Source organism: Dreissena polymorpha, chromosome 6 (genome assembly GCF_020536995.1).
Source record: "Dreissena polymorpha isolate Duluth1 chromosome 6, UMN_Dpol_1.0, whole genome shotgun sequence".
In the NCBI taxonomy this organism is placed as follows: Eukaryota; Metazoa; Mollusca; class Bivalvia; order Myida; family Dreissenidae; genus Dreissena; species Dreissena polymorpha.
In genome coordinates this window covers 25,496,324-25,509,028 of record NC_068360.1, presented here as the reverse complement: position 1 = coordinate 25,509,028, position 12,705 = coordinate 25,496,324, and the positions used below count along the sequence as shown (strand labels likewise).

Sequence of the window (12,705 nt, the reverse complement as noted above, 5' to 3'; positions counted from 1 at the left end):
AGTTACAAATAATGCTTTATTTTCTTTCTGCTACATAAGCCCGAAGCTCTATAAATATCAACAAAAGTCGGTTCAGATGTAACTTCATGCGTGTCATATGTCTGTCAATCTGTCAATAGCCTTCTAATAAGTTATCATTCCAATGTAAAGGAAAGCATCCAATGATCAAATTGATCTTTTAACATTGCCTTAGTAATTTTCAACGTTCGCTTTACATACAATTATGAATGCATTTACATTTTGAATAGTGTTACTCTCACAGAATTGGCGCATTATATATTTGAATATTCAGTCTTAATTTCGTTCAATGACAACCAGTTGCAACCCTTTAAAAAATGTGGCCCCCTTCCATTGTAAAGTCACATCCATTTAAAATAAGTCTCACCGTCTTGATGTCCCCTTTTCAAAAGTCAATATTCATGTAAATAAAGACACGCCCAACTTAGTTATTTATGATTTTATAGATAAATATGCATATTAACTTCATCTTGAATAATTTTGTATAAAGAGCATACCTCAGAGAATCCATTCTAATTGGAATCTAAAGAATACGAATTGTGTTGAAACAGAGCCTTTAGTTACTTAAAATGTACAAAGTAAAACATTCAACGACTTTAACAAAAAGGGATACCCTTCCTTGTTTCTGCTTCCCTACATAAGCTCAATGATATGAAGCCTTATTTATTCAATGTTTATGTAAATATACTATAGATAAAGCTCCTCAAGTTTGTCAACAACTTTTATTCAAATTTATTTGTTATTATCCCAAGCATGTGGACCTTATGTTGAACAAGAATATTGTTGTCACCAATGTACCACATATATATATTTGTCTGTACCTCATTGATTGGGATAATAAACTGATTTTTCGTATTTTACCTTTGTTATTGATTTGTAACCATGACCTTAACCCTAAATACTTTAATATTGTGTGCGCAAGTCCACTTCAGTCTGCGTTTAACTTTTGCGAAGTTATTTTAGAATTATTGTTATGCTCAAGGCTACATTTTTATCTTTGACGTTGAAGTGCCACCTTGACAAAGCTCTTCCGGTCTAGTGCGCAACACACCTACAAACAATTCATGTTGCCTCTATAGTTTAAGTCCAACCATGTTTGAAAACGTTATGCAATAACAAGATGGTAGGAGTTGGTTCCTCATTGTTGACATAAGATCTTGCACTTGACCTTGACCTTAAATTTGATAATAAAAACCTAGTTATTGCACTTGCTACTCCCACAAACTATACTTATAACTTCTGCCAATTTATTTGAAAATCCACCAATGCAGGAAATAATTATGAACTTGACAAAGTGTTGATCTTTTAATGTGAACCGTGACCCTGACTTCGGATCTAGAAACCAAGCCCCAGTGTGTGGCATGCCATGTTATTTTAAACACCATCCATGACATAAATTTTTATTCTGCATGCAATCTGTTAGGAGTTATCTCTAGATTTGACATTGCACTGTGACTGTGACCTTGGGCCTGGTTTTATCAACTAAGTTAATTTGTAAGACCTATCATGTTTTGTCAATAAAGTTGTAACTAACTTACTGTCATCCAACATAAGTAAATGGTAACATAGCTTTATAAATAATAATGTTATAAAGTTTGTTGTATCAAAAATGTTCTCAAGCAATTCAGCTTTTTGTGATTCTCTAGCCATATTAAATAAAAACTAAAGGGCCATGTTTGTTATTTTCGTATGTTTTGAAGTATGCCGATTAAATATCAGAACTTTGCAGATTTAAGAAAAAGCTACTTAATTAATAAAGCTTTATGTGACCTTCTAGCCGCAACAAATCAAGAACTAAAGGGACCCGTTTGCATATTTTGATATCTTTTTAAGTATGCCGATTAAATATATTAACTTTGCAGATTGACGCATAGAACCCCTTCCCCTCCCTATAACTCCCGCCCCACTCCCCACCTCAAAAACAAACACTTTATATAAATCTGGACAAAAATAAATCTTGAAAAACAGTTGGCACATCGGAATTCAAACCCTGGTATTTGGATCAAAAGGCTCACACCTTAAGTATTTGGTTTTTACTATTAGGCCATCCACATGCATGCAGTAATTGTAGCATCATCCAAACGATCCACATGTTGACAGCAATTTATATAAAGCAACACAAACTTGTCAAATTATTACTTTTAAAAACTTTTCCCGTTATAAATGCTTTATAATATTCTAAAATTCAACCAATGAATAGGCATGGATAATATGATATTGGGGAATATCTATATCAATCAAAACTGTTATTTCTACCAAACTGTTATTTTGCTCCTCGATATGCACTGCTGTTTCAATTTAGAATTATATCATAGAAATTGCACAAGCATCAAGACAAGACAAAATAAGACAAATATTTATTCAGACTTACACAGTGTACATCGTCTAAACACTAGATTTTTTCATATAAAATTACGTCACTATATAAACATAGTAATAACATTAACATACGCAGAATCGTATATGCTTTCGAACTGGTTTGGTAAAATACTTGTTATATATGGAGGATTACGCTTTTAAGTTAAGTTAACATACGAATTATTATTTCTTAAAACCAGAGCTTTTACAATTGTGATAATTTAATAAGTTCACCTTTATTCGTTGTATTAAGAACTTGGTGTGTTTTATAAATAGATGGCCTAATGTAATAATATTTCTTAAAGTAGTTTCTTCTAATATAAGCGTATAAAGGAAATTTACCAACAAAATAAAAACTCATCTTCAACATCTAATTCATAACAACAAAGACAATAACGTTCGTGTCGTGGTATATTGTGACCAGCAAACCTTCGAATTTGAATTCTAAGTGCCAGACTCGAAGTTCGAAGATTTGTGACCTGGTGTCTTAATGATTTAGGTAATACATCAAAATAATGTTCGTGCACAAACGTAGACTTACACATGGTACATATCTGAAATAGAGCTATTCTCAACGGATCGAGACAACTCCTGTGTTTAGGTATCAATCACTACAGTTTTAAAATGTGGTACAATATTTTAACATCGACGGAGCTTGGTTTCGTAAACACGTATGACAAACCGTAGGTGTCTTAACAATTTTTTTTTTACATTAGATACCCAATAAGAACGACAGTTCTGGTAATCATATAAGGCCTGTATGTAAATTGATTTTAAAAGTATGTTATCAGTTATAATTAATTTGAACCAATATATAACCATCTTAATATATATATCAATACATATCGGGTATCTTCTAACTCGCCGAACTTTAAGGCATAACATACATGTTGCTTTACGTTTAACAATCGTTTACAGTACTTTAAATGTAACCTTTCCAATTCCATTGGCTTTGTTTTACCCTATATCTCACATGCGTAATTCAGTATATACCCAACAAAAGCATCGAATAGCTGACATTGTGTTTTGGCTTTAAGTCAAACTCTTTACATATGTTCAATAAAATATTCAGAGCTTTAAGTGCTTTTCCACATAAATATTCTTGGTTTAAATGAAACTTTCCATTATAATTAAACGGTTCCCAGATAATTCAAATCATTTACTACTTCTATTTATTGACCTTCAAAAGACAATGTTTCAGATTGACATAATCTACCCAATTATTTTAGTTTATCAGTATTTACATTAAATCCCCAGCATTTACAGTACTTTAATAAAAGATCCAAGTTTTTCTGGACTTCCCGGACGATTTGCCGATTATGGCCTATATCATCTGCGAATAGCAACAATGTCAATACAATGTCATCAATACTTAGACCGGAAGAGTAGTCACTCTGCAAAAACAATTCTAAGTCCTACAAATAGGGAAAAACAACAAAGGGGACTTCACCTTGCCGTAAACATACAGCATAGTTAAAATATTCCGAGTATTATGAGCAATGCTTAACTCATGACTTAACATGTTCATACATTTTTTTTTTATTCTCAGCAATGTACCTAAGTTGCCGGCTTTGTATATTTTAGGCCATAACACATTTCGATAAACACTATCGAAACATTTCATCATGACGACGTATATAGCATAAAGTCTTTTATTTTCATTCCTATATTTTTTAACCAAGGACATCAATCGGTCTATCTTTGAACATTTCCCTTTAAAAGCATGGTATACCATTCAGTGGACAAAATCCATATGTTACGAAGTATTTGTATATAACATCACTGTCACTGATTATAGCATGCCTGTATAATCTTCACTTAACTTTTACATACACTGAATCATTAATAACAACTTCTTCTTTTATTGATTGCTTTTATCAGAAAAAAAGAAGGTAGTACTCATTTTGAACATAAACATTACCTAAACGTAGGAATAATAATAATATGATAATGATTATATGATCAATATGTCCCCCAGCAATGTTTACTAACTCTTAACCTGTGTTTTCCACAGAGTCGATTACCTTGTGTCATGAATAGTTCAAACTCTGCCAAGCAATTGTTAAACTAATTAATATTCATGCAATAAAACAAAACTACTACATGTACATTAGTTTAATATTTTTACATGACTGTTAACCATGTGCTATACAAGTTGTGTGTGTTGCTTTGGTTTTCGAGCACACTTCGACATAAAATTGTTTTGTAGAAGCAGACATCAGTATTAGAATAACAAAAAGTCGGTGTTCACAAAAGTTAACGATCACAGAACTGTCTATGCGTTACCGAATGAACAAATATTACATATTTCAATGTATTAACAACGAAAATGTGTACCGAAAAATGAATATACGTTGAAAGAGTAAAAAAAATATGGCAAACGTAGGACATATAAGAATGACAAACGTCAGTAGCAAAAAATGCAAACGGCAGTTGCCGGATATATGTTGGCGTTTTATTTAATAACAACATGTGGACAATGTAATTTATACTTACTTATTAAGTGTAAGATATTACAATTTAAGATTGATGTCACAATGCACGATATATATAACTTCTGCAACAAAAAATAAATGAACACATGTAAATGCATGTATAATAATATTTAACCTTATTTATTTGTGCCTTTTAATATTTTAACTGTTTGAACATTTTCTTTAAATAGTATCATGTAACGGGTACCAATGAAGATTACTGTGTATTGTCAAAAGTGCTAAGGTTTTTGTTGTTTCTTTCAGCTTAGCCTCATCTTAATGGTATTGACCTCGACGGTAAACAATATCTGCGTCACCAGCCACTGAAAGCCACTGAAAAGGTGACCACACTAAAGTCTCTGTTTCAATACAGTTCGAGGTACTAGAATACGTTTTTTTTTCCACATGTAGCCATACAGGTCATACACTTGTTCGCATTTGTTGATTGACATCTACTTAGAAGACAACTGCAACCATAACTTTGTCTATTACCCTATTATCAAAAGCAAAACCAAATAACGCAAAAATCAGTATCTAACAATAAATAATACTTCATTTTATTTACTTGTGAAAACCTTACAGAATTAAAAAAACAACAACATTAAAATGGTTAAATAGTAGTCTTTGAGATGTCTATATGAATGATTTGCATATTTATATTATATTCCCTGAAATATTTTGCTTATAAACGAATTAATTATAAAGACTACATTCATGCGTATTAGGCTTTTAAAGGATGTAAGCTGATATATTTCATCAACACCATAGTATGTCATAGATAGAGTTTATTTTCATTATAGCTACTTTTATTAAATGTGTGATAAAAAAATACTTTACAGAATGACAAGAAGGAAAAGTTCTCTGTCGTTTCTGAAACACAGAAAAAGTCGATCTGCTAATCGATTTTAATGAGTTTTTGTAGAACAGTCTCCAGTAACATCGCCAGGAAGATAATCAGTTTTCAAATGCAAACGAAATCTTTCCTCTTGCAAATCGCCTTCTTCTCAAGCATCTCGACAACCCTTGTAAAAAGCAATACGACTGTCCAATATAAATCTATTATGACTTAGTGCAAGATCAAACGATCTAAGTCATGCTCTTGTGAAAATGACTTGCCATCATAGTTTTAGTCGACGCGATGAGTTATTTTTTACGCCATGACACCTTTTTCATAACATGCCGTCATAAAATGTTGACATCATCACAGCATCAAGGTGTACAAGATACGCTTCCATACAAGGCCGCTCAGGGCTGCAATTTTGGTCATATAAGATTGAATTGATTATAATGTCTGAGAATGCAACACCAGTCTTTATCTTTATTATGTTGTTAAGATCGTTTTAAAGGAATTCTTAATTTAATAATGGTAACAACATAATCAATTTATAAATAAGGATAATATAAATTTCACACGCACTTCTTCATATCGTATGAAACAATTCATGTCAGTTTTAATCCTGAACGTTAAAAAGTGTAGGATAACGCCCTCGGACAAGTGTGTATGGACAGATAAACTGACGTTCATGATAAATACAGATATGCCCCTAATAATTACTACTAACTAATTAACGCGAGTGTATTTGTTTTTTTCGCAGATAATATTTTTATATCAATTCTCTTGGAATAATGACGAATGCGACATGTGTGCATAGAAAAGTACAACCGTATATCACGGGCGCAACCTCTTTTTTGCGATGTATTAATATATAAGCCAATGCTCTTTTTGAGGTGGCGCTTAGTACCGGATGTTTTGAAATTTCACGGAAGATTCTTTAGGGTGAGTAGGTTTCATATGGATTTGTTTTAATATATTGCGTTTTTTTTACATCGGGAAATTCAGCGATTCAGCGATTCAGCGAAGATTATGTACATTAACATTCAATCACAACCCATTTGGAAACGTTAGGACCTTTATAAGTTGAGGCATGGTGGAGTTTTTGAAAGCACGTGTATTTTGCCTATGTGCCGAGCAAGTTTCCTACCGATTAATTCGCTAATGACATCCAACGATTGCGTTAAGGGTAGATTTAATGCTGCATGCACAAACACACGGGCTTCTTGCAGATCTAGTAGATAATTTTGAATTTCCAAAAGTGATGGAGCAAATGCCAAGAAGTTGGCGTTCAGGATAGGAGGTGGTGCTAATGCAAGATATATGAATCATCACATAACTTACATTTAATAGATTATTGTCCTTTTTCATGTTTTTGTATTTGTCAACGTTAATGCGTAAACCCAAATATGTACAGGACATATACACATTCTATTATAAGCAAGATATAAGTATGTAAATATTATGTAGCAGAGCTCAATAAAGAAGTTAGCAACATGAATAAAACATATTGTATTATATTTACCCAAAATATATAATACTCAAATAATAGTTAAATAATCCAATAACTGAATTTTCAAAATATTCTTCTATAACAAATGTTTCCATACAGTAAGATAATTCAAGAATAATTAAAAGATGTTACTTCTGCTCAAAACGATTAGTTTTTCCCCTAATCCAAATGCTAAATTCACTTAAAGGAAAAGGTTTACGAATCTTAGTTAGGCTAAAATGTAACGTTTGTTCTCACTTACAACTCCAAAAATAAGGATAACTCGGTCTCTAATCGTAAACCGTTTTTAACATTCTCCTCAAATTATTTTCCAGTTGTATAGTACATTCAATGACAGAAATCTTCAAAACCTCGTTGCAACACATGTTTCTTCATAATTGTGTAGACTTTACATATTCAATTATATTTCATGATGATTGAATGATGAAAAAAGATCAAATGCTCGACCTGGTATACCGCACACAAAGTGTATGGTCGGAACAGACAATTAATATAGCTGAAAATGTCCATTGGCGCCATTTCCTGTCATAAGCGCATTAGCATGGCCTCAATCCCATTTGGAAGAATGCAAACTTATCTTTTAGATAAACAAGAAGCCAATATGTTTGTGCATGCAACAACTTGTACATATTCTGAGCAATGGTTTGATGTCGTTAGCAATTTAAACAACATATAAAGCCTACTCACCCTGTAGAATTAGCCGTGAAATTTCAAAACATTCGGACCTAAGCGCCGGAAGTAGCATTGGCTATCGACTAAACGAGGTGGAGCACGTGATTGACGGCCGTGTATATGTCTGACTCCATTCGCAAACCAATAGGAATATGATTCTTATACGTTATTCACCATGCATTGCGTGTATGAGAGGTGTTTGAAAAATCTCCAGACAAAACATTTTCCGAATGATCACATTTCTTCGAAAGTACTTTTGGGTATTTGTTAACCTCGTAGAGTACATGAATCAATAAAAACTTGTCATCAAATATTGTTCCACTGAGTGACCCAGTTGGTTTTAGTGCAGTTCAAATATTAGCGCATTTCAAATATGTACATCGTGACTTAGATATAATTGATAAGATGCACTTGCATACATTTAGAAACAATGGCCTATTAAATGCTTAAGTAGCAAGTTACTGCTAACATTTTAATTGAAAATGGCGATGCTGTCGGTTGCGTGTGCTCTTGCTGTAATGTACGCACCCGTGTATGCTCGTGAAATTCAAACACGCGCCAATCAGTGCTACGGTGACCTTGGATGTTTTTCCTCCGATAACGTCATACCGTTGCCCGACGCACCGGATCACATCCGCACGACGTTCCGCCTGTATAACCGCGGTTCGAGCAATAGTTACAACCTAGACGCCTTCGGTTTCAAGTCGCACCTTAGCGCTTGGCTAAACCACTTCGACGTTCATAAGAAAACAAAGGTCATTACCCACGGGTATACGGAAAACGGCGCAAGGCCTTGGATCGTCCAGATGAAGTCAGAGCTACTTAAGAAGGCAAGTATAGATATTTACCTAAGTCAAGACGAATATGACATGTAACGACCGAGAATCCTCAAGTAATATTAGTGTGCTAAGTTTTGCAATCGATATTAAGGAAAACAGTCAATAATTGCACATGTTTTAAAGCCGGTTGTTTCGTTGGGGAATGTGTGTGTGTGTGTAGGGGGGGGGGGGGTAGACGCCCCGCCCGTTAGTATTTAACAAGAACCCATAGTACGTCTGCTCCGGTAGACAAGAGGCACCTTTTGGCGTCTATTGCAGTTCTGCGTTATTCGAGGTTTACATACAAAAATCGTCATTTTAAAATAAGTTTGATGTTTGTCAGGGTGATTTCAACGTCATCGTGACGGATTGGGGCCACGGATCGCTAACGGAATACCCGAAGGCAGTGGCCAACACGTATGTGGTCGGTGCCCAGCTTGCGGGGCTGCTTTCTGAGCTGCACGCGCATCATGGGCTCCAGTACGCGGACGTGCATCTGATTGGTCACAGCCTGGGCGCGCAGATATCTGGTCACGCAGGACGGCGCGTTCAGTGGCTTGGTCGAATTACAGGTGATTCACAAAGATGTATTTATTGAGTTTTGGTGGAAACGGTAAAATCAGACTTTTATCCTAAGATGATACCCGCAAAATAAGTATAAGTATCAATTAAAAAAGCACGTGTTGTCGGGTGTCTTCAATTTTCCGGGATTTAAATGGTGTCTGTTATGTACATGCAGTAGTTGCTGCAATTGTGATTGTTTGGTTTTGTTTTCTATTGACGCTTGATGTTCAACATAACAAGACGTTCGAACAAATATTTAAATATGAACATCACATGTTAAGCTAATGAATTTCAGTACACACTCGCTAAAAACAAACCATAATTATGAAGTATATGTTTGACTTTAATGCCTAGTTATTTAAAATACGCACCAGAACCTTTGTTGTTTGTGGCCCAATTTTAGGCCTTGACCCTGCCGACCCAGGGTTCACGGGTACAACAACCGACCACCGTTTGGACGCCTCGGATGCGACGTTTGTTGACGTCATTCACACTGACGCCTCAAAGTTCAACCTTGTGTCGGGTACTATTTATGCCTATTTTAATGCTTACATTTATGTTAACACATGGTTTTCGGCTGAAACTATAAGTCTTAACAGATCCGAACGTTGCCGTGGGCGAGATATATTAATTTGCCGTGTAAGGCGACGCCATATGTTAAATTGTTATGTTTTGGTACGATTGTTGGTATTGAAAACAAATATAGTAAGTGAAGGTTGATTTGACTGTGTGATATGTCTCGTTGAAACGTTGCCATTGACTGTATGAATAGCGTTTCAGTATATATGCTTCTTTGCTAGGTTTCGGTATGGACGTTGCCATGGGCCATTTAGATTTTTATCCCAACGGCGGGGAGCATCAGCCTGGCTGTGTGGAGAGGCCGGTTGCCGGTGCCATTGCCGGTAACCGTTTATACTTCGAAATACGAACTCGTAGAATATAACTTTTAGGCTGGATCGCGTATGATTAAACCGTAGAGTTACCATCTATGTTCATTTTTGTCTCGATACGTAGCTGTATAAGAAGCTGTATATGCGTATTTTCGTTTGGAACCAGTAAGCTGAATTGCAAATTTTAGGAAATGCATGCAAATCACTAGAGCTTAAAAAGCGCTTCCTCACGCTATGCACAAATAATCAAAAGTGCATGTACCATCGCAACAATTAAGAAAATTGCCTTACAATATCTTGTCAACAACAATAGCGCCCATAACAAATGGTAGAAATGTCGTTCAAGGTTGTCCATTCGCAACAAAGTTATAAACACGTTCATGTGTAATTTAATATGATATGATATAAAAAAAACTAAAACTTTTGTTGTTGCTGGCAACAGGTGTCGCGCAAGCCGTCGGTTGCAGCCATTCACGGTCACATGAGCTGTTTACTGAATCCATTAACTCGGCCTGCAAGTTCTATGCGCACCTGTGTTCGAGTGTGGATAGCTTCGAGGCCGGAAGTTGCTTAGGCTGTCCCGACGGAGGTTGCCCGCGTATGGGCTATGACGCCGAACTGAGTTCCGGTATGAAGGGATCTTTCTATTTGAGTACATCCGGGGCGGCTCCTTACTGCGGTGAGTACCGGATATGATGTTTTAATAGTGCAGATGATGGTGTCATCTGGTTACTGGTGAATATGAACGTGCTCTTCGAGGTTGATGTTTATGGTGGTGTAGGCGATGGTTTTTTAGTAGTAGTAGAATCATTGTTTTTATGACAGTGGTGTTGGTGACAGTAAAGATGGGGGTAGTTGTGATGATTATAATGGCGGTGTCGCATGTGTGTCCATTTGATGATTGTGGTGGTGGTGGATGCAGGTTACTCTGTGTTGAGCCATTTGCCGCAGTGTCATTGTTTGTGACCTGAATGTATGTTCTACCTTTGATTTTTGTAATTCTGTTAGTTTTTTCCACTTTAATTTGCTGTTTTAAAAGAATGTACATTTAAACACATGCATGTGTGTAGTATACATGTCTGCTAATGCGCACGGACTCTTTGTGTTATCTTCCAATTTTTATACTAGAATGGCTACTTTCTGAAAGGAGCAGTTTTCGATGTTCTAGAATAGATATCGATCTATTTAGAAAAAAAGTTTGTTTTTAAACAAATTAACACCCTGTTTTTTAAATAAATAACCTCATCAGCAGCCAAAACAACGTAGCAGCATAATAGAGCCCTTGTTTGGGATATATTATACAAGTGTTTTTCAGGTGTAATTATAGATTTGCTTTTTTTTTAAATGTCAAAGTCCGATTTTTATATAAACGAACATAAATTCCTATAATTTTCACAAATAAAGCGCTCAGTTTTATCGAATAAAACATTATTTGAATAGGTACACACCATGCTGTCACAAACCCCATAGTTGCAAATACTTAAACATCAGCCTAGACATTCAAATTTATTCACTATTAGGTGTTTGAAACGAGAAAAATAATAATTGTGCTCATCACATTTTACTAAACAATATAATTGATTGAAAGGGCAACGTAAGTTATCAGCCATTTTCATAGAGCGTAAATTTGTATCTTAGCAACTCAAACACGTTTCAACACGAAGTCCTATATTCGATATTTGTCCATACCCCCGCATTTTTAAACACAAAGTTTGACGTTTAAGTTATATCTGTAATGATGTCATTTGTATTTAAATATCGCTAAAAATAGTTTTAACGATAACATTCGTTATGTCCCACTATCAAATGGCAAATATATTGTTCTAAAACTGCAATCCTAAATTGCATTCTTACACGCCATGACGCTTGTTGTCTATAGACATAAAAGGAAATCAACGGTGGGTTCTTCTGCAGCAATATTATATGGACTGTGAATATATGGTTTAATGTATGTGCGTAAAGTGTCGTCCCAGATTTGCATGTGCAGTCCGCACGAGCTAATCAGGAACGACACTTTCCGTTTTTATGATATTTTCCTTAAACAAAGTCTCTGCTTTGCAAAAATCCAGTTTATGCGGAAAGTGTCGTCCCTGATTAGACTGGCGGACTGCACAGGCTAATCTGGGACGACACTTTTCGCACATGTATTAAACCCCATTTTCACTGAGCGAGACTCATATAATAGGTTTTCTTATAACCCAAAGTCAGGAGTATAGACGAGTAAGAATTAAATAACGAGTGCGAAATACTATTGCATTGAAAGCACGCCTTTACACTCCTGACTGTGGGTTATTCGACAAGAAATTATGATAGAAAATATATTATTTAGAGTTTAACCCGATCTGACTTTTTAAGTCTGTACTTTTAAATTAAATGCAGGAGAAATACTTTTTTATTTACGCCGTCATCTTTTTACGAAGTAGATTTACCAGCGCGTTTTAATGACATTATCTAACCATATAATATGACGTGAATTTCTTTCATACGATTTGGGTGAATTGCATCGTATTGTTTGCATAAAAATCAAATTTCCATTGCGACATCATATTTATCGATACATTGTAGT

The 12,705-nt window shown here is 35.1% G+C and overlaps 1 protein-coding gene across 1 annotated transcript in view; it reads left to right on the top strand.

The window, feature by feature from the left end:
* Window positions 1-8,275: 8,275 nt before the first annotated feature.
* LOC127833917 (pancreatic triacylglycerol lipase-like) overlaps window positions 8,276-12,705 on the top strand; it is a 6,338-nt gene continuing 1,908 nt past the window's right edge. The window contains exons 1-5 of the mRNA XM_052359423.1: window positions 8,276-8,697; window positions 9,029-9,257; window positions 9,653-9,772; window positions 10,050-10,151; window positions 10,582-10,818. Of these exons, the coding sequence (XP_052215383.1) occupies window positions 8,350-8,697; window positions 9,029-9,257; window positions 9,653-9,772; window positions 10,050-10,151; window positions 10,582-10,818 (1,036 nt within the window). The 5' untranslated portion in view covers window positions 8,276-8,349. The remainder of the gene's footprint in view (window positions 8,698-9,028; window positions 9,258-9,652; window positions 9,773-10,049; window positions 10,152-10,581; window positions 10,819-12,705) is intronic.